Genomic DNA, 23490 nt, shown 5'->3' with positions numbered 1-23490 from the left:
CTTTACTTTATATTTACTCGTTCATTAGGAATCTATGTCGCTCAGGGTGCCCCACGACGGCCGTTCTTCTACGTGTGCCCCACGATCACAAACTCGCCAGTCTAAACAGTAGTCAGAGGTTATGACTAATACTATTTAATAGGTTACCCATACTTACCATATTTGAAATAGTATTTTCGTTTAGTCCCCCTCAGTTAACCATGTACAACTTAGTTAAAGCTCACCACAATAATCAGCGGTTATGCTAGTACTCTTTGTCTAGCCCCGATAGTTAAGATTAACTACGTACAACTTAAATAAAGCTCAAACAATAATCAGCGGTTATGCTAGCACTACCTGTCTAGCCCCGATAGTTAAGATTAACTACGTACAACTTAAATAAAGCTCAAACAATAATCAGCGGTTATGCTAGCACTACCTGTCTAGCCCCCCGACAGTTATATAACTACGTACAAACTTAATTAAAGCTGAGACAATAACCAGCGGTTATGACCAGTACTCTGACTAGCCCCCCATAGTTACTGCAACTGAGTACAACTTAACTAAGGCAAGCGGTTAGTCAGAAATCTAAAACCTCACCTGATGTGCCCCATGCTCCATCTAGCCTGAGTTTTAGTATGCACTTAACCCTGGACGCAGATTTGCGGAAACATAGCCTTCACTTAATCTACTTGAGGAAAACAATTTCAGAGTAACTCAGAGTAAATCAAATGTAACAATTTATTATTAGTCAGGTAAGTATTATGCCAATTACATAGCCAATTCAGAGATATCAAATCAATACAAGACATCAAATTCTCAAAGGTGAATCTAAGAGTAAAAGATGCATACCTGACTTTTAGAAAAATACATAAGTATGAAGTGTGTGGACACACTTCATGCTAAGGGCTCGTTCTGCGACTACAGAAGGCGCTGATCCTTTTGCTGCAATCGTTTAAATACCTCAGACCAAGACAAACATCCCCCGAGATGAAGACAGTAACTAACAATAGGAATCTGCATTAACTCAGGTCCCAAGCCTGGGTGGTTTTACAACTCAATGGGAACAGGAGGTAATTTACATGGAGGACCCTGGGAAGGTGCACTCCCATTACAGTAGGCAAAATATCTCTTAACTCTTAGGATCTGTATTATCTTTTAATCTACTTTTGTAAGATTGAGACCATTGTACCAGTTGCACTGAGACATTTCAAATGATACCAGACATGACTGTTAGTTCACTTGCATTGACATCTTCATGTAATCATTTTGAGCAGACTGAGTAGAAGAAAGCATGGGTGAAGGGATTTAAATTGAAACAAATGGCCAGAAGGGAAGGAGGTCTCCTGCACCTCCACTCTGTGGGGTGTCTCGAAGATGCCCGTGTATGTTTGTATTGTCTGTTTCTCAGGAGATCAAAGTATCTCAGGTTCTTTAATCCTTACAGCGGCCATGTCATGACGAGGCTCTGGAATGGCGGCCATGTCATGACGAGGCTCTGGAATGGCGGCCATGTCGTGACGAGGTTCTGGAATGGTGGCCATGTCATGACGAGGCTCTGGAATGGCGGCCATGTCGTGACGAAGCTCTGGATAATCAGCTGCGACATGGTGAGACTCTGGATGATCAGTTTTGACATGACGAGATTCTAGAAGGGCAGCCATTTTGTAGAGAGATTCTTGTGTGGCAGCTATCTTAAAACGGAGTTCTTCAATAGTGGCCATGTTGAGAAGAATCTCTTGAGTGACCGGCATGATGTGAGCAGGGTCTGGCTTGGCAAACGGGATGCAAGCAGGCCCTGGTGTAGCAGACATGATGTGATCAGGCTGTGACTTGGTAGACTTGATAGGAGTAAACTATGACTTAACTGGCATGGTGTAATCAGGTCCTGGTGTAGCAGGCATGACGTGAGTGGACTCTGGCTTGGCAGGCATGATGTGAACAAGCTTTGGCTTGGCAGACGTGATGTGAGCAGTGCTCAGCATGTGAGCAGGTCCCGGAGTAGCGGGCATCAGGTTAGCAGGCTTTGGCATAGCAGGCATGATGTTAGCAGGCCTTGGCATAGCAGACATGATGTGAGTAGGCCTTGGCTTGGCTGGCGTGACATGAACAACTCCTGACATGACGGTTGGGACGTGGAAAAGTTCTGATGTGGCGGGTACTGTAGGATAGCGGTGTTCCTCCTCAGCAACCCCACAGTAAATGGTGTACCCACCAGCAAAAGAGCATGGTCAATATATTTTTCAAGAGTCCATTGAGGGGTATTACATGGCATTAAACAAGATTTTTATCCAAACCATAATGGAAAATGTCTTTCAAGAAGCTATCCTTAAAGTCTTATGATAAAGTCCACAAAACCTTATGATAAAGTCCACAAAAGTCCTCCACGTAATCCTCTATGGCCCGGTTTCCTTGGCGAAGACGAACAAGAAGATCTGCTGGGTTAATTTTTGAGGTTGTGTATTCTGGCAACATGAGGTCTATAAACACCAAATTAAACAGGCCACATGACACAATCCAACCAATGGGAAACAAGACACATGAACAAGACAAAAAACAACAAAATGAAAAAAAGACAAACAATAAACACAACCAATAAAAACAATAAAAATACAAACACATGAACAAGAGGAACCAATAGCATGAAGACAAGAGGGCAAGGGAAGCATGACATTAACAGCATGAAACTACAAAATAAGACATGAACACAAGAACATGAAACAAAACCCAAACACCACATTACACATATAAAGTCAAAGAGAAGTTTATTAACACCTTTAATAGTACAATCATTGACATATAAATAAAATGAAGGATAGACAAAGCAAGAAAGACCTTCCGCTTTAGAGAGGAGAATCCTACCATAAAGAGAGAGGTCTATTTGTAGCCAAAGATTAAAAATATTTTGAGTCTTCTTTAATCTATTAGAAAAAGTTGTTGTCTGGCTATTAAATTTTTTGATACATAAATACTCAAATACTTTATTGTTTCTTTAACTGGAATACCCTCAATTAATGCGTCATCACATTTATGCAGTGACATTAACTCACATTTGGACAAATTTAGCTTTAACCCAGAAGCACACAAGAATTGTTTAATTATCTGAATGGCTATAGAAAGTTGACTTTTATCTTTCAAAAAAAAAAAGGTGGTGTCATCAGCTAGCTGAGATATTTTAATTTCCCTATCAAAGATGGAAATACCTTTCAGATTCTGATTGTGCATAATACTTGATAATAATTCAGTAACCAAAATAAATAAAAAAGGGGAAATCGGGCAACCCTGTCTGACACCACGTCTTATAGAAAATCTTTGTGAGGTGAACATATTAACTATGACAGAGCTGGTAATTCCTTTATAAAGCATTTTAATTATATTAACAAACGAAGACCCGAAAACAAACAATTTGAGAGATTTCCCACAAATGGTTTCACTGGCTAATGACAAGTAATGACGTTGACGCCTCTGTAAACAGGAAATGCGGTTGATATTAATCTATACCAAACATAATACATTGTGATTTCTTTAATTATTTTTGGAAAGCAATAAATCACTTCCTGCTTTTGATTGATTTGTCAAATATTTTTGCATTAAGAACTGTAAATCACAACGAATAATGTTTATTTACAACATACAGTTGTTTATTTATGGCTGTTTTTATTTATGCATTTACTTGTATTTTATGTGTTTATTTTATGTCACAGACTTTTACTAATTAAATAAGTTTTTGGGAAAGCATGATTAGTCTTTAAATTCTGAATTAACTTGATAATGAAGTGGGTAATGGTAACAGTATCAGTAGTGTTGGACTGAACAATATATATAGAGGACTAATCTCAAATAACATGAAGATAATGCAATTTGTTTCAAAATTTAAATTAGTGGTAATAAAAAACTGCAGTTTATTATCACTGTTTTATTGGCAGAGGCCCACCTGCTGTGCCTTCAGCTGTTACCACATACATTAAATATGTAGTAACACACACACGCATACGCACGCACGCATGCATGCACACACACACACACACACACACACACTAACCTTTGGTTTAACATTGATCCTCCCTTCAACTACTTTCCATTGGCATTCTAGCACTGGCACATAAAACAGCAGTCCATATCCTCTATACTGTCATAGAATGCTCTCAAGCAACCACGCCTCCCATAACCATAAAACCCAGAACAGGATTTGAACAACATTTTGCATTTATTGCACTCTCTGATGTCAAAAGTTAAAGACAGAGGTTGAAAACATCATCATTAGTTCAGTCTTCAGTCTTGTGTTTGAACTATTAAAAGTTTCATCTATTTAAACACTGAAGCTTCTTCTGAATGTCACAGTTTGTGTGTTATTTTATACTAGTTATAAAATAACTGGTATTATTATTATCTGAACATACAAAGACCTGTTTGTGAGTCTAAATACAGTTGCAGGGAAATCTGTGTCAATCCTCAGATGTGTTTTCTTCTGAACTCAGCATATTTTCATCAGACTGTCAGATGTTTGTCTCTATTTTTCTCTTTGTGTCAGTTGTAGTTTGTTTCAAGTTTCAAGCAGTTGGTTAGTCTTTATATTTCTGATACACTGAAAAAATGTTTTCATTCATCCAATTAAAAAAATAAATAAAATAGGGTAATTGTTCACATCTATATTTTATAACTGAGCCAATGGATAATAAAAAAATAAAAACCTTGCCCAAAACAATATTTTCTGTGTCTATGAAAACTATTTTATAAAACTTGGCACAAAGCATATTTTTCTTGTTGAAGAAAGTCAATGAATTTAAATTCTATTTTTGATCTAAACAAAAAGATATAGATTTGGTTTGAGCTCATCATTATGGTGATCAGTGTTTGCTTTACTTGACCTCTTGACCCTTCCTTGACTTTTTAATGCTATTAGTTGTATTTATTTATTTATTTATTATTTGGCTGCTGTAACTGTGTTTGTAAAGTATGTTTGTAATAGCAAGAAAAAATACTAAAAATCATGATTAAGTGGTTTTGGTTAATTATTGCCAACGGTGTAATCATTCATCTAGTGTTTTTTTTATTAGTTTCATATTATTTACAACAGCTATATGCCACTACAAGATGAGATGACAAACTATTATGAAGGATTTTAAAAACATCTTGTGCACAAAATCTTTAGACTTAAAAACACACAGACATCAAGAATCAGCACGAATCTCAACAATGCTGACAATCAAAAGCTTCATGCTGCAATGCATGCTGGGTACCATCACTGTTCAAAACTCATCCATGACTCCCAGAATGCATTGAATCTTTTAATGATTCGCCACTTTCTTTTTTTTTCTTCTCTTCTTTTTTTTCACTAAACAACCTTCTAAACATATAAGAGCTCTTTTTTTGTTTGTTCTTTGTCCCTCTTTCTTTCTTTCATTCTCTCTTATGAGTGATGTGTTACTGTTTAACATAACAGTTATCTTTCATAACAGTCTGATCAGCATTGCTCATTCTTTTGCTTTAGTCTATTATAATAACATTGTTTTGGTAAGAGGAGAGACACTGGATAAAATCAGTAAATGTGGTGTTAAATGATGATTATGTCATTAGCAAAACACAATCAAAAATACTACATATTTTGCCTTGGTCCTCTTTTGACACGCACACAAAAAAAAGAACAACAACATATAAATCTCTGTTGATGTTCAATAAGCACTTCTGTAGACGTCTGATAGAAACAGCGTCAGTCTGTTGAGTGTTGAGTTATCGTTCTGGTTACACAGTCTCATACTTTTTCAGTGTAAGGTCAGTGTTTGCCAGCTCTTAGAGGTAAAAAATCTGACACTTGAGTACTGAAACTGTGGATGTGTGGAAGTAATGCATACAAAGTTAAATATTGATGTAATGAAAATTATTGATTTTTTTATTTTATTAGATTCTGCATAAGAATATTTAGTAATGTTCCTTAATGGGAATCATGTTTTATCAAATGCATATATTTTTGTTTGTTTAAAACAAATATTTTTTAATAACTTGTATTTTTAAAAATGAGAAATAAATGTTTAATTGAATCTATATCTATTTTATTGGAGAAATCAAATAATTAATAATATTATTTCTTAAATGAGTTATTATTATTATTATTATTATTATTATTATTATTATTATTATTATTAAATCTATATCTTTGTTTAGAGCAAAAATGGATTTTAAATTAATTGACTTTCTTCAGTCAACAAAAAATATATATGAACCATCAGGTTTTAAAAAAAAAAAATAAAATACATATACAAACAAAAAACCTAATATTTCAATAAAAAAATCTTTCTAAGCACCAAAATATTAAAAAAAAATTCTAACCAATCACGACAATATTGTTTTAATTGTATGAATGAAAAAAAAAATATTTGTAGTTGTTCAGATTCTTTAGTGTTTTCCATCTTTCTCTCTTTGGATTCATCACTCAGATATGAATCGTCTCTCATGTTTGTAATAATGATGTTCATGTTTAGTGTGTTTGGTCTTTCTGGAGATCATGTTATTTAGGTTTTGTTGTCAGTTTCTGATGTTCTGACTTTGTGCTGTTGCTGCTTCTGATGATTCTCTGAATGACACTCATGTTTAACTTTTTTTATTGTTTATCATTTATTGATTAAATTTATATAATCAATGTTATTCATATTTTTCAGCTGGTCCCACTCTTATTGGTTGTAAGTATTTATTATTTCAGACTAATGATTTTTCTTTCCCGACTCTGTTCTTCTCTGTTTGAATGAATCATGAAACACAAAGCAGTTCAGTGAAATTACAGTCAAGCAGCAGGAAGAACCAACAACAGACTAAACTTTGATGAGATTGAACTGAAGAAAGTCTGTTTGATTTCTGATAGTTTGAGCTGCAGAAATAAATGAGTGTCAGTGCTGGTGTTTGTGAAGGTCTTTGTCTGCAGACGGTCAGACGTTGAGTGTGATTTTGTGGAGTAACACGTGTCTGTGGATCATGAATCCTGGTCCTGATCCTTCCTGAGCATCAGTGAAGCTGAAATGATCCATTGATGAATGTTGTTGAAGCCTCATCTCCAGCTCTGAGACAAACTTTCCATCTTCCTCCAATTCTGAGGATAATGATGGTCCAGAAACCTTCCTACTCCACAAAATCACACTATTGATCAGGAGACTGAAGAAAACATCAGCATTAGTTCAGTCTTCAGTCTTGTGTTTGAACTATTCAAAGCTCATCTATTTAAACACTGAAGCTTCTTCCGAATGTCACAGTTTGTGTGTTATTTTATACCAGCAGAAGAAGAGTGTGAGAACTCATTTACTTTGTGTTTTTCCTTACAGTCGTGCTGAGGCTGAGAAACAACGGTAAGTATTAAACATTATTAGAGGCCAAGCACTGAAGTTATGTAGGCTCCTCTTATAATTGTTGGCATCCTTCTTCTTCTTCTTCTTCTTCTTCTTCTTCTTCTTCTTCTTCTGCCACACAGGTAGAGGCCATTTCCTCTGATTCCTTTGCTTTAAAAGATTTAAATTCAAGATAAGCTGAAGATTTGTCATAATTTTTAATTTTCTAGGTTGCTAGTGACTCTGAAGGATGGCTGGCAATGTGCATCAGAAACTGTGCCGATTTAACACAGTCGCTGAACAATAGCAGCAGCGAAAGCAACATTTTAAATCACATTTTAAGATGAAGTCTGAAAGGGTACAATAAAAGGGATTTATATTATGGAGCTGTTTAAAAGTGACTGAAATTAAACTTCTCTTGTCTGTGTTCCGCTCTGGCTCGTGGACAGTCTGTGATGTAATATTGGTCATCAGTAGTTTTGCTAAGGTCTGTGCACACAGATTTTTGAGATTTGAACATGCGTTTAGATACTTGTGCGCTCAACTGTGCGTGAGATGGGGCTGAACACAGAAAATAAAGTATACCTAAGCCTTAAATGTAAACAGTCTATTACAAAGTCAGAAGCAATGAATTTAGCAGCTCACACAATACATAACTGACTCTTAAACTCACTAAAATGACAAGAGCAAAGACTGGTAAACTCACCATGATGTTTCACTGCCAACTGAAGGTGGTTTTTGATGTGATAATACACCAGCTGTGGCAAACATGAAAACATCAGCATTAGTTCAGTCTTCAGTCTTGTGTTTGAACTATTCAAAGCTCATCTATTTAAACACTGAAGCTTCTTCTGAATGTCACAGTTTTGTGTTATTTTATACCAGCAGAAGAAGAGTGTGAGAACTCATTTACTTTGTGTTTTTCCTTACAGTCGTGCTGAGGCTGAGAAACAACGGTAAGTATTAAACATTATTAGAGGACAAGCACTGAAGCTGTGTAGGTTCCTCTTATAATCGTTAGCGTCCTTCCTCTTCTTCCTCTTCTTGTTCTTTGTCTTCATCTTCTTCTTCTGCCACACAGGTAGAGGCCAGTCTCAACATTAAACATAGCAAATTTGGAGTCTCTAACTCATACCCTGCAGTGCCACCAACAGTTCAAAGTTGCACATATGTTTATGCTAATAACTTTTGAACCATAAAGTTTAGAAGCAAAATTATCCAAGTACACCCGGCTGCAGCCTGCAGATCGAGGCGGGGCTGCATCTGGAGCGGGGCTGCATGTGTCGCCCCGCCCCATACATACTCTGATCGGTTCGATCGTCTTTCATAGACATACATGATAGGAAATGTGTGTGTAGCTGATGTAGGACAGAGTATGTTGTTTAAAAAGCTAAAAAGGCTGTGCAGTTTTACAACGTCTTCATTATAATGCACAGAAGAAGAAGAAAAAAAAAACATTATCCTGTAATTTGCCATGTCCCTGAAATTATTTTTTCCCTAAATTAAGCTGATTTTTAGGCTAACAGACGAACAACCAACTACATTTAATAAATGAATTGGGTTTATTATCCACAGTGGGAGGATCGGGTCTTCAGATAGAAGAATGAATTATGAATTAAATAATTTTTGTAAATTTGATTATTTCATATCATCAGAGTATGAGAAAGTATTGTTTTAATTTATATAGCATGACAAGACAGTTATTGTTACGTATAATTATCTGCTACAGGCTAATGTGTCTTCTGTGTGCCATTTCAGTTTTTATGAAACTTTAATTTTCTTTACTACATTGCAAAGCATAGACTTTTCCCTCCACTTTATTTCAGGAAAATATGCTGCTCCTCATTATTTTAAAGTGAAGAAATCAAGAAACTTATATTTCTATCGGCCAACGATGATTCTGAAAGACATACCTGTAATCTGTTCGCTATTAATGAACACAATTTCATGCGCATCATGCTCTTATTTTAGTGCAGTTGTCTCACAGCCACTGCAGTCAAATATTGAGATAAACTTTATAAAGGATCATCTATTTATATTAAATTAATATATTAAATCTTCTCCGATAACCATTTTGTGACCATTATTGAGCCGATTCTTTTCAATTAGCTGGAATGCTTAACGTGGCTTAATGCATTAAAAAGGATTTTTTTTTTAAGACCAAACTCAGTAAATACATTATTAATAAAGCATTCTATTCACAGATAAGCAGATGAGTCCAGAATATGAACGCATTGCGTTTAATTACGTGTTAAGCATTTTCCTCCCATAGAAAATCATTAGCCTAAAAGGAAAACGCTTAACGCGGTGTAATGCATTAAAACGTGTTTTAAAAAGAACAAACAGAAAAGTAAACATTTTTAATAAAGCATTCTATTGACAGACAAGCAGGTCATGGGAGGAAAATGCTTAACACGTAATTAAACGCGTTGCGATCGTATTCTGGCTCATATCTGCGTGTCTGTGAATATAATGCTTTATTAATAATTTGTTTACTGAGTTTGGTCTTTTAAAAACACTGTTTTAATGCATAAAGCCACGTACTTTCACATTAAGCGCTTTAGAGTGTCCCAGTGATTAATTTGTGTATTCGACTGCTCCAGAAGATTAAACTTGCAGCAGCTAACATCTCGTGATTCAGTAAATCAGACATAGTGAGTCAAGTTAACAATAAACAACTGTGCATTATAATGAAGGCTTTGTAAAACTGCACAGCATTTTTAGCTTTTTAAACAACATACTCCGTTCTACACCAACTACGCACACATTTCCTATCATGTATGTCTATGAAAGATGATCAAACCAATCAGAGTAGGTATGGGGCGGGGCCCCCACCCCACATGTTAGCCTAAAAATCAGCTTAATTAGTGGGTTGTTCGTCTGTTAGCCTAAAAACAAACTTAAATATTTAAGTTCGATACACACACACACACACACACACACACACACACACACACACACACACACACACACACTGATCCTCCCTTCTACTACTTTCCATTGGCATTCTAGAAATTGGCACATAAAACAGCAGTCCATATCTTCTATACTGTCATAGAATGCTCTCAAGCAACCACGCCTCCCACAACCATAAAACCCAGAACAGGATTTGAACAACATTTTGCATTTATTGCACTCCCTGATGTCAAAAGTTACAAATTGAACTTGAATTGAATTGAATGAAAACATCAGCATTGATGTTCAAAAGTTAAAAACATTTGAAAACATCAGCATTAGTTCAGTCTTCAGTGCTGTGTTTAAACTATTAAAAGTTTCATCTACTTAAACACTGAAGCTTCTTCTGAATGTCACAGTTTGTGTGTTATTTTATACCAGTGTGTGAACTCATTTACTCATGTGGTTATGTTTGTTTTTCCTTTACATGGTTTCAAGCATGAGGAGCCTGTAAGTATGAATCTTTATGCTGTATCAGTCTTGTGTCTTTATATCAAATAATGTAATCAAGTCAAATGATTTTTCCTCACATCCGTGAGTCAACAAACATCTGTTTGAGTTTAAATTGTGAATCACTGAACATCATCATAGTCAGTCCCTCTCAGATTATCTGAACATACAAAGACCTGTTTCTGAGTCTAAATACAGTTGCAGGGAAATCTGTGTCAATCTTCAGACATGTTTTCTTCTGAACTCAGCATATTTTCATCAGACTGTCAGATGTTTGTCTCTATTTTTCTCTTTGTGTCAGTTGTAGTTTGTCTAGTTCAAGCAGTTGGTTAGTCTTTGTATTTCTGATACACTGATTTTTTTTTATCATTCTTCCAATTAAAAAAAAAATAGGGTAATGGTTCACATCTATATTTTATAACTTGAGGCAATGAATAATAAATAAATAAATAACTTGCCCTAAACAATATTTTCTATGTCTGTGAAAACTATTTTATAAAACTCGTCACAAAGCATATTTTTCTTGTTGAAGAAAGTCAATTAATTTAAATTCTAGTTTTAATCTAAACAAAAAGATATAGATTTGGTTTGAGCTCACCATTATGGTGATCAGTGTTTGCTTTAGTTGAGTTGATGTGTTTAACAATCTTTCATAACTGCCTGATCAGCATTGCACATTCTTTTGCTTTGTTATTATAGCATGGTTTTAGTAAGAAGAGAGGCTGGATAAAATCAGTGAACCTGGTGTTTAACAATTATGTCATTAGCAAAACTATCAACAATACTGCATATTTTGCCTTGAATCCTTTTTGGCCACAAAACAACAACATATAAATCTCTGTTGATGTTCAATAAGCACTTCTGTAGACGTCTGATAGAAACAGCGTCAGTCTGTTGAGTGTTGAGTTATCGTTCTGGTTACACAGTCTCATACTTTTTCAGTGTAAGGTCAGTGTTTGCCAGCTCTTAGAGGTTAAAAATCTGACACTTGAGTACTGAAACTGTGGATGTGTGGAACTTAATGGGAATCATGTAAATATTGATGTAATGAGAATTATTATTATTTTATTATTTATTCGATTCTGGATAAGATTAAATATTAAGTTATGTTCCTTAATGGGAATCATGTGTTATTAAATTCATATATGTTTGTTTGTTTAAAACAAATAATTTCTATTGACCTGTATTTTTTTAAAAAAATAGAAATTGTTTAATGAAATCTTTATCTATTTTATTGAAGAAAACAAATAATTTCTAATATTGTTTCTTAAAGAGTTTATTATTATATTATTATTATTATTAATTTCTTTTGTTTTTACATTTAGATTTCCTTTGTTTAGAGCAAAAATGGATTTTAAATTAATTGACTTTCTTCAGTTCTTCAAAAAATATACTTCGTGCCAGGTTTTACAAAATAAAAATAGTTTCCATTGACACAGAAAATATTGTTTAGGGCAAGTTATTTATTTTTCATTGGCTCAAGTTATAAAATATAGATGTGAACCATTACCCTAATTTTTTTTTTAATTGTATGAATGAAAACATTTTTTTAATTGTAGTTGTTCAGATTCTTTAGTGTTTTCCATCTTTCTCTCTTTGGATTCATCACTCAGATATGAATCGTCTCTCATGTTTATAATAATGATGTTCATGTTTAGTGTGTTTGGTCTTTCTGGAGATCATGTTATTTAGGTTTTGTTGTCAGTTTCTGATGTTCTGACTTTGTGCTGTTGCTGCTTCTGCTGATGATTCTCTGAATGACACTCATGTTTAACTTTTTTTATTGTTTATCATTTATTGATTAAATTTATATAATCAATGTTATTCATATTTTTCAGCTGGTCCATCATTCTTCACCTGTAAGTATTTATTATTTCAGACTAATGATTTTTCTTTCCCGACTCTGTTCTTCTCTGTTTGAATGAATCATGAAACACAAAGCAGTTCAGTGAAATTACAGTCAAGCAGCAGGAAGCACCAACAACAGACTAAACTTTGATGAGATTGAACTGAAGAAAGTCTGTTTGATTTCTGATAGTTTGAGCTGCAGAAATAAATGAGTGTCAGTGCTGGTGTTTGTGAAGGTCTTTGTCTGCAGACGGTCAGACGTTGAGTGTGATTTTGTGGAGTAACACGTGTCTGTGGATCATGAATCCTGGTCCCGATCCTTCCTGAGCATCAGTGAAGCTGAAATGATCCATTGATGAATGTTGTTGAAGCCTCATCTCCAGCTCTGAGACAAACTTTCCCTCTTCCTCCAATTCTGAGGATGATGATGGTCCAGAAACCTTCCTACTCCACAAAATCACACTATTGATCAGGAGACTGAAGAAAACATCAGCATTAGTTCAGTCTTCAGTCTTGTGTTTGAACTATTCAAAGCTCATCTATTTAAACACTGAAGCTTCTTCTGAATGTCACAGTTTTGTGTTATTTTATACCAGCAGAAGAAGAGTGTGAGAACTCATTTACTTTGTGTTTTTCCCCTTACAGTCGTGCTGAGGCTGAGAAACAACGGTAAGTAATAAACATTATTAGAGGACAAGCACTGAAGCTGTGTAGGCTCCTCTTATAATTGTTGGCATCCTTCTTCTTCTTCTTCTTCTTCTTCTTCTTCTTCTTCTTCTTCTTCTTCTTCTTCTTCTTCTTCTGCCACACAGGTAGAGGCCAGTCTCAACATTAAATATAGCAAGTTTGGAGTCTCTGACTCGTACCCTCCAGCAACACCAACAATTCAAAGTTGCACATATGTTTATGCTAATAACTTCTGAACCGTAAAGTTTAGAAGCAAAATAACATTTCCTCTGATTCCTTTGCTTTAAAAGATTTAAATTCAAGATAAGCTGAAGATTTGTCATAATTTTTAATTTTCTAGGTTGCTAGTGACTCTGAAGGATGGCTGGCAATGTGCATCAGAAACTGTGCCGACTTAACACAGTCGCTGAACAATAGCAGCAGCGAAAGCAACATTTTAAATCACATTTTAAGATGAAGTCTGAAAGGGTACAATAAAAGGGATTTATATTATCGAGCTGTTTAAAAGTGACTGAAATTATACTTCTCTTGTCTGTGTTCCGCTCTGGCTCGTGGACAGTCTGTGATGTAATATTGGTCATCAGTAGTTTTGCTAAGGTCTGTGCACACAGATTTTTGAGATTTGAACATGCGTTTAGATACTTGTGCGCTCAACTGTGCGTGAGATGGGGCGGAACACAGAAAATAAAGTATACCTGAGCCTTAAAAGTAAACAGTCTATTACAAAGTCAGAAGCAATGAATTTAGCAGCTCACACAATACATAACTGACTCTTAAACTCACTAAAATAACAAGAGCAAAGACTAGTAAACTCACCATGATGTTTCACTGCCAACTGAAGGTGGTTTTTGATGTGATAATCAACTAGCTGTGGCAAACATGAAAACATCAGCATTAGTTCAGTCTTCAGTCTTGTGTTTGAACTATTCAAAGCTCATCTATTTAAACACTGAAGCTTCTTCTGAATGTCACAGTTTGTGTGTTATTTTATACCAGCAGAAGAAGAGTGTGAGAACTCATTTACTTTGTGTTTTTCCTTACAGTGATGCTGAGGCTGAGGAACAACGGTAAGTATTAAACATTATTAGAGGCCAAGCACTGAAGCTGTGTAGATTCCTCTTATAATCGTTAGCGTCCTTCCTCTTCTTCCTCTTCTTGTTCTTTTTCTTCATCTTCTTCTTCTGCCACACAGGTAGAGGCCAGTCCTCAAACATTAAACATAGCAAATTTGGAGTCTCTAACTCATACCATGCAGTGCCACCTACAGTTCAAAGTTGCACATATGTTTATGCTAATAACTTTTGAACCATAAAGTTAATAAGCAAAATTATTTAAGTTCGATACACACACAAAACACACACACACACACACACACACACACTGCTATTCAAAAGTTTGGAATCAGTAAGTTTTTTTATGATTTTTTTTTTTTTAAATACGTTTCTTTCATCAAGGCTGCATTTATTTGATCAAAAATACAGAAAAAAACCCCCGTATTTTTGGTCCTGATCCTTCCTGAGCATCAGTGAAGCTGAAATGATCCATTGATGAATGTTGTCGAAGCCTCATCTCCAGCTCTGAGACAAACTTTCCATCTTCCTCAAATTTGAGGATGATGATGGTCCAGAAACCTTTCTACTCCACAAAATCACACTATTGATCAGGAGACTGAAGAAAACATCAGCATTAGTTCAGACTTCAGTCTTGTGTTTGAACTATTCAAAGCTCATCTATTTAAACACTGAAGCTTCTTCTGAATGTCACAGTTTTGTGTTATTTTATATCAGCAGAAGAAGAGTGTGAGAACTCATTTACTTTGTGTTTTTCCTTACAGTCGTGCTGAGGCTGAGGAACAACCGTAAGTATTAAACATTATTAGAGGCCAAGCACTGAAGCTGTGTAGGCTCCTCTTATAATTGTTGGCATCCTTCTTCTTCTTCTTCTTCTTCTTCTGCCACACAGGTAGAGGCCAGTCTCAACATTAAATATAGCAAGTTTGGAGTCTCTAACTCATACCCTGCAGTGCCACCTACAGTTCAAAGTTGCACATATGTTTATGCTAATAACTTTTGAACCGTAATGTTTAGAAGCAAAATAATATTTCCTCTGATTCCTTTGCTTTAAAAGTTTTAAATATAAGATAAGCTGAAGATTTGTCATAATTTTAAATCTAGGTTGCTAGTGACTCTGAAGGATGGCTGGCAATGTGCATCAGAAACTGTGCCGATTTAACACAGTCGCTGAACAATAGCAGCAGCGAAAGCAACATTTTAAATCACATTTTAAGATGAAGTCTGAAAGGGTACAATAAAAGGGATTTATATTATGGAGCTGTTTAAAAAGTGACTGAAATTAAACTTCTCTTGTCTGTGTTCCGCTCTGGCTCGTGGACAGTCTGTGATGTAATACTGGTCATCAGTAGTTTTGCTAAGGTCTGTGCACACAGATTTTTGAGATTTGAACATGCGTTTAGATACTTGTGTGCTCAACTGTGCGTGAGATGGGGCGGAACACAGAAAATAAAGTATTACCTGAGCCTTAAAAAGTAAACAGTCTATTACAAAGTCAAGACTGAAATGAATGTGCAGCAGCTACACAAATACATAACTGACTCTTTTAAATCACTATAATGACAAGATCAGTTACACTGAGACAAACTCAGCATGATGGTTCACATACTCCTGGAATTTGTCAACATGCAAATTTGAACTTCAACAAAGTGAATGCCAACTGAAGGTGTTTTTGATGTGATAATCCACTGAGCTGTGGCAAACATGGAAAAACCATCAGCATTAGTTTCAGTCTTCAGTTGTTGTTGTATTGAGAAGGCTCATATATTTAAACACTGAAGTTTTCTGAATGTCACAGTGTTGTTTAATTTATACCACAGAAGAAGAGTGTGAGAATCATTTTACTTTGGTTTGTTTCCTTACAGGTCGTGCTGAGCTGAGAAACAACGGTAAGTTATTAAAACATTATTAGAGGACAAGCACTGAAGCTGGAGGACTTTCCCTTATAATCGTTAGCGTCCTTCTCTCTTCCTCTTCTTGTTCTTTGTCTTCATTTCTTCTTCTGCCACACAGGTAGAGGCCAGTCTCAACATTTTAAAACATAGCCAAATTGGGAGTCTCTAACTCCATACCCTGCAGTGCCACACCAGTCAAAGGTTGCACATATGTTATGCTAATAACTTTTCGAACCATAAAGTTTAGAAGCAAAATTATCCAAGTACACCCGGCTGCAGCCTGCAGATCGAAGGGCGGGGCTGCATTGGAGCGGGGCTGCATGTGTCGCCCAGCCCATACATACTCTGATGGTTCGATCGTCTTTCATGACATACATGAGGAGCATGTGTGGGGAGTTGGTGTTAGGACGGAGTATGTTGTTTTTTTTTTTTTTTTTTTTCTTTAACAAGCTTAAAAATGCTGTGCAGTTTACAAAGCCTTCATTATTAATGAACAGAAGAAAAAAAGAAAAACATTAACATGTACTCGCCATGTCCTGAAATTATTGTTTTGCTAATTAAACTGATCTTGAGGCTAACAGATAAACAACCAACTACATTTAATAAGAATGGGTTTATTATTCCACAGTGGGAGGAGGGTTCTCAGATAGAAGAATGAATTATGCTATTAAATAATTTTTGTAAATTTGATTATTCATATCATTCAGAGTATGAGAAAGTATTGTTTTTAAATTTAGTATAGCATGACACAGGACAGTTATGGTACGTAAATTATTGCTACAGGCAATGTGTCTCTGTGTGCCATTTCAGTTTTTATGAAACTGTAATTTTCGTTACTAAAATTGCCAAAGCATTAGACTTTGTCCCTCCATTATTTCAGGAAAATTTGCTGCTCCTCATTATTTTAAAGTGAAGAAATCAAGAAAAACTATTTTCTATCGGCCAAACGATGATTCTGAAAGACATACCTGTAATCTGTGCTATTAATGAAACAATTCATGTGCGCATCAGCTCTTTCTTTTAGTGCAGTGTCTCACAGCCACTTGCGGTCAAATATTGAGATTAACCTTTATTCAAGTGTTATCATCATTTATATTAAATTAATATATAAATTTGTATCTTCTCCGGATAACCATTTTGTGACAATTATGAGCCGAGTCTTTTCATCAGCTGGGAATGCCTTACGTGGCTTAATGCATTTAAAAAGGATTTTTTTTTTAAGACCAAAATCTCAGTAAATACCTATTAATAAAGCATTCTTTCAAGATAAGCAGATGAGTCCAGAATATGAAGCATTGCGTGTTAATTACTGTTAGCATTTTCTCCCATAGAAAATCATTAGCATAAAAGGAAAACGCTTAACGTGGTGTAATTGCATTAAAACTTTTAAAAAGAAAAAACAGAAAAGTAAACATTTTTAATAAAGCATTCTATTTAGCAGAAAGCAGGTTATGGGAGGAAAAGCTTAACGCGTCTTAAACGCGTTGCGATGGTATTCTGGGCTCATATCTGCTTGTCTGGTGAATAGAATACTTTATTAATAATTTGTTTACTGAGTTTGGTCTTTTTAAAAAACACTGTTTTACTGCATAAAGACACGTACTTTCACACTTAAGCATTTTAGAATGTCCCGTGATTCATGTGAATCGACGGTCCGAAGATTTAAACTTCAGCAGCTAACATCTCGTGAGTCAGTAAATCAGACATTAAGTGAGGCAATCGTAACAATAAACAACTGTGCATATACATGAAGCTTTGTAAAAATGACAGAAATTTTAGCTTTAAACACATACTCCATCCTACACAATACACACACAATCCTATGTCAGTATGTTTGAAAGACGATCGAACCGATCAGAGTATGTATGGGGCGGGGCCACACGTGCAGCCCCACCCCAGATGCAGCCCCGCTCCAGATGCAGCCCCGCCTCGATCTGCAGGCTGCAGCCGGGTGCTTCTCAAATTATTTAACGTTCGTATACCACATCACACCACACCACACAGACCACACAACACACACCACTGATCTCTACCTTCATCTACTTTTCCTATGCTGGTTCATTACTAGGAAATTGGCAATATGAAAATCAGCATCTTGTCCAGTATCTTTATATACTGTCATCGAATGCTAGCTCAAGCAACCACGCCCTCCCACCACCCATAAAACCCAGGAACAGGATTTGGAAACAATCCATTTTGCATTTATTGTATAACCTTAATTTTCTGGTAAGTTGCTTTGTAATGATTTGTATCGTAAAAAGCGCTATACAAATAAACTTGAATTGAATTGAATTGAATTGAATTTATTGCACTCTCTGATGTCAAAAGTTAAAAACATTTGAAAACATCAGCATTAGTTCAGTCTTCAGTGCTGTGTTTAAACTATTAAAAGTTTCATCTACTTAAGAACACTGAAAGCTTCTTCTTCTGAATGTCACAGTTTTGTGTGTATTTTATACCAGGGTTGTGTGAACTGCATTTACTCATGTGGTTTGTTTTGTTTTATCTCGTTTACATGGTTTCAAGCGATGAGGAGCCTGGTAAGTATATTTCTTTATGCGGTATTCAGTCTTGTGTCTTGTTATAGCAAATAATGTAATCAAGTCAAATGATTTTTCCTCACATCCGTGAGTCAACAAACATCTGTTTGAGTTTAAAGAAGGTGGTTTTGGGAAATCACTGAAAAAAACATCATCATAGTCAGGTCCCCTCTCAGATTATCTGAACATACAAGACCTGTTTTCTGAGTCTAAATACAGTTGCAGGGAAATCTGTGTCAAATCTTCAGACATGTTTTCTTCTGAACTCAGCATATTTTCTTTTCATCAGACTGTCAGATGTTTGTCCTCTATTTTTCTCCTTTGTCGTCAATTGTAGTTTGTCTAGTTCAAGCAGTTGGTTAGTCTTTGTATTTCTGATACACTATTTTTTTTATCATTTCTCCAATTAAAAAAAAAATAGGGTAAGTGGTTCACATCTATATTTTATAACTTGAGCCGGGATATGAATAATAAATTAAAATAAATAACTTGCCTAGACAAGACATATAGTTCTATGTCTGTGAAAAACTATTTTATAAAACTCGTCACAAAGCATATTTTTCTTGTTGAAGAAGTCCAATGAATTTAATTCTAGTTTTAATCTAATATCAAAAAGATATGAGATTTGGTGGTTTGAGCTCACCATTATGGTGATCAGTGTTTTGCTTTAGTTGAGTTGATTTGTGTTTAACATCTTTCATAACTGCCTGATCAGCCATTGCACCATTTCTGTTTGCTTTGTTATTTATAGCATGTTTTAGTAAGAAGTAGAGGCTGGATAAAATCAGTGACCTGGTGTTTAACAATTATCTCATTAGCAAAACAATCAACAATACTGCATATTTGTTCAAAATACTGAATCCTTTTTTCTTTTGGTCCACAAAACAACAACATATAAATCTCTTTGATGTTCAATAAGCACTTCTGTAGACGTCTGATAGAACAGCGTCAGTCTGTTGAGTGTTGAGTTATCGTTCTGGTTTACACAGTCCCTCATACTTTTTCAGTGTAAGGTCAGTGTTTGCCAGAGCTCTTAGAGGTTAAAAATCTGACCACTTGCGTACTGAAAACTGTGGATGCTTGGTGGATTAGTAATGCATACAAATTGTTAAAATATTGATTTTTTTGTAATGAAATTATTGATTTTTTTTTATTTTATTAGATTCTGCATAGAATATTATTAGTAATCGTTCCTTAATGGGAATCATGTTTTATCAAATGCATATATTTTTGTTTGTTTTAAAAACAAATATTTTTTATAACTGGTATTTTTTAAAAATGCGACATGTAAATGTTTAATGGGAATCTTATATCTATTTTATTGGAGAAAATCAAATAATTAATAATATTATTTCTTAAATGAGAGTTATTATTATTATTATCTCTTATTTTATTATATTATTATTATTATTAGTATTAAAGCTATATCTTTGTTTAGAGCAAAAATATATTTTAAATTAATTGACTTTCTTAAACAAGAAAAATATACTTCGTGCCAGGTTTTATAAAATAAAAATAGTTTCCATTGACACAGAAATATATTGTTTAGGGCAAGTTTATTTATTTTTCATTGGCTCAAGTTATAAAATATAGATGTGAACCATTACCCTAATTTTTTTTTTAATTGTATGAATGAAAACATTTTTTTTAATTGTTATTGTTCAGATTCTTTAGTGTTTTCCAGCTTTCTCTCTTTGGATTCATCACTCAGATATGAATCGTCTCTCATGTTTGTAATAATGATGTTCATGTGTTAGTGTGTTGGGTCTTTCTGGAGATCATGTTATTAGGTTTTGTTGTCAGTTTCTGATGTTCTGGACTTTGTGCTGTTTGCTGCTTCTGATGATTCTCTGAATGAACACTCATGTTAACTTTTTTTATTGTTTATCATTTATTGATTAAATTTATATAATCAATGTTATTCATATTTTTCAGCTGGTCCATCATTCTTCACCTGTAAGTATTTATTATTTCAGACTAATGATTTTTCTTTTCCCGACTTCTGTCTCTTCTCTGTTTGAATGAATCATGAGAACACACAAAAGCAGTTCAGAAGAATTACAGTCAAGCAGCAGGAAGCACCCAACAACAGACTAAACTTTGATGAGATTGAACTGAAGAAGTCTGTTTGATTTCTGATAGTTTGAGCTGCAGCAATAAATGACGTTCAGTGCTGGTGTTTGTGAAGGTCTTTGTCTGCAGACGTCAGACGTTTGAGTTGTGTATTTTGTGGAGTAACACGTGTCTGGATCACTGAATCCTGGTCCTGACTCCTGGTCCTGAGCATCAGTGGAAGCTGAAATGATCCATTGATGAATGTTGTTGAAGCCTCATCTCCAGCTCTGAGACAAACTTTCCCTCTTCCTCCAAATTCTGAGGATTGATGATGGTCCAGAGAACCTTCCCTACTCAACAAAATCACAATATTGATAAGGAGACTGAAGAAAACATCAGCATTAGTTCAGTCTTGTGTTTGAACTATTCAAAGCTCATCTATTTAAACACTGAAGCTTCTTCTTGATTGTCACAGTTTTGTGTTATTTTATACCAGCAGAAGAAGAGTGTGAGAACTCATTTACTTTGTGTTTTTCCTTACAGTCGTGTGCTGAGGCTGAGAAACAACGGCTAAGTAATAAACCATTATTAGAGGACAAGCAACTGAAGAAGCTGTGTAGGCTCCTCTTATAATGGTTTGGCATCCTTCTCATTCTTCTTCTTCTTCTTCTTCTTCTTCTTCTTCTTCTTCTTCTTCTTCTTCTTCTTCTTCTTCTTCTTCTGCCACACAGGTAGAGGCCAGTTCTCAAACATTAAATATAGCAAGTTTGGAGTCTCTGACTCGTACCCTCCAGCAACAACCAACAATTCAAAGTTGCACATATGTTTTTGCTAATAAACTTCTGAACCGTAAAGTTTAGAAGCAAAATAACATTTCCTCTGATTCCTTTGCTTTAAAAGATTTAAATTCAAGATAACTGAAGATTTGTCATAATTTTTAATTTTCTCTCTTCCTCTAGGTTGCTAGTGACTCTGAAGGATGGCTGGCAATGTGCATCAGAAAACTGTGCCGACTCTTAAACACAGTCGCGCTGAACAATATGCAGCAGCGGAAAGCAACATTTTAAATCACATTTTAAGATGAAGCAGTCTGAAAGGGTACAATAAAAAGGGATTTATATTATGGAGCTGTTTTAAAGTGACTGAAATTATACTTCTCTTGTCTGTGTTTCCGCTCTGGCTCGTGGACAGTCTGTGATGTAATATTGGTCAATCAGTAGTTTTGCTACGGTATCTGTGCACACAGATTTTTGAGGATTTGAACATGGTTTAGATACTTGTGCGCTCAACTGTGCGTTGAGATGGGGCGGAAACACAGAACATAACAGTATACCTGAGCCTTAAAAGTAACCACCAGTCATATTACAAAGTCAGAAGCAATGAATTTAGCAGCTCACACAATACAAGTAATGACATCTCTTAAACTCACTACACTAAAATAACAAGAGCAAAGACCCTAGTAACTCACCATGATGTTTCACTGCCAACCTGAAGGTGGTTTTTTGATGTGATAATCAAACTAGCTGGTGGCAAACATGAAAACAGCAGCATTAGTTCAGTCTGTCAGTCTTCAGTCTGTGTTTTGAACTATTCAAAGCCTCATCTATTTAAACACACTGAAGCTTCTTCTGAATGTCACAGTTTGTGTTGTTATTTTATACCAGCAGAAAAGGAAAAAGCGTGAGAGACTCAATTTACTTTGTGTTTTTCCTTACAGTGATGCTGGAGGCTGAGGAACAACGGTAAGGTATTAAACATTATTAGAGGCCAAGCACTGAAGCTGTGTAGATTCCTCTTATAATCGTTAGCGTCCTTCCTCTTCTTCCTCTTCTTGTTCTTTGTCTTCATCTTCTTCTTCTGCCACACAGGTAGAGGCCAGTCTCAACATTAAACATAGCAAATTTGGAGTCTCTAACTCAGTACCCTGCAGTGACACATACAGTTAAAAGTTGCACATATGTTTATGCTAATAACTTTTGAACCATAAAGTTAAGAAGCAAAATTATTTAAGTTCGATACACACACAAAACACACACACACACACACACACACACACACTGCTATTCAAAAGTTTGGAATCATCAGTAAGTTTTTTTATGATATTTTTTTTTTTTTAAATACGTTTCTTTCATCAAGGCTGCATTTATTTGATCAAAAATACAGAAAAAAACCCCCGTAATTTTTGGTCCTGATCCTTCCTGAGCATCAGTGAAGCTGAAATGATCCATTGATGAATGTTGTCGAAGCCTCATCTCCAGCTCTGAGACAAACTTTCCTGCCTCTTCCTCAAATTCCTGAGGATGATGATGTCCAGAAACCTTTCTACTCCACAAAATCACACACTATTGAGTCAGGGCGACTGAAGAAAAACATCAGCATTAGTTCAGACTTCAGTCTTGTGTTGTTGAACTATTCAAAGCTCATCTATTTAAAACACTGAAGCTTCTTCTGAATGTCACAGTTTTGTGTTATTTTATATCAGCAGAAGAAGGAGTGTGAGAACTCATTTTACTTTGTGTGTTTTTCCTTACAGTCGTGCTGAGGCTGAGGAACAACCGTAAGTATTAAACATTATTAGAGGCCAAGCACTGAAGCTGTGTAGGCTCCCTCTTATAATTGTTGGCATCCTTCTTCTTCGTTCTTCTTCTTCTTCTGCCACACAGGTAGAGGCAGTCTCAACATTAAATATAGCAAGTTT

General features: G+C 35.3%; 1 protein-coding gene across 3 annotated transcripts in view; it reads left to right on the top strand.

Moving 5' to 3' along the window:
* The window catches only part of LOC122147649 (octapeptide-repeat protein T2-like), a 195122-nt gene that overhangs the window by 128895 nt on the left and 42737 nt on the right, over positions 1-23490 (top strand). The window contains exons 8-16 of one of the 3 annotated variants that reach the window (XM_042770795.1): positions 6636-6656; positions 7290-7313; positions 8225-8248; positions 10686-10697; positions 12536-12556; positions 13191-13214; positions 14276-14299; positions 15067-15090; positions 22510-22534. In XM_042770795.1, coding sequence (XP_042626729.1) covers positions 6636-6656; positions 7290-7313; positions 8225-8248; positions 10686-10697; positions 12536-12556; positions 13191-13214; positions 14276-14299; positions 15067-15090; positions 22510-22525 — 190 coding nt within the window. In that variant the 3' untranslated portion in view covers positions 22526-22534. The remainder of the gene's footprint in view (positions 1-6635; positions 6657-7289; positions 7314-8224; positions 8249-10685; positions 10698-12535; positions 12557-13190; positions 13215-14275; positions 14300-15066; positions 15091-22509; positions 22535-23490) is intronic. The other 2 variants (XM_042770793.1, XM_042770794.1) reach the window with 2 other exon arrangements.

The sequence above is a fragment of the Cyprinus carpio genome, chromosome A15 (assembly GCF_018340385.1).
Source record: "Cyprinus carpio isolate SPL01 chromosome A15, ASM1834038v1, whole genome shotgun sequence".
Classification (NCBI taxonomy): domain Eukaryota; kingdom Metazoa; phylum Chordata; class Actinopteri; order Cypriniformes; family Cyprinidae; genus Cyprinus; species Cyprinus carpio.
This window is presented reverse-complemented; position numbering and strand designations above follow the sequence as displayed.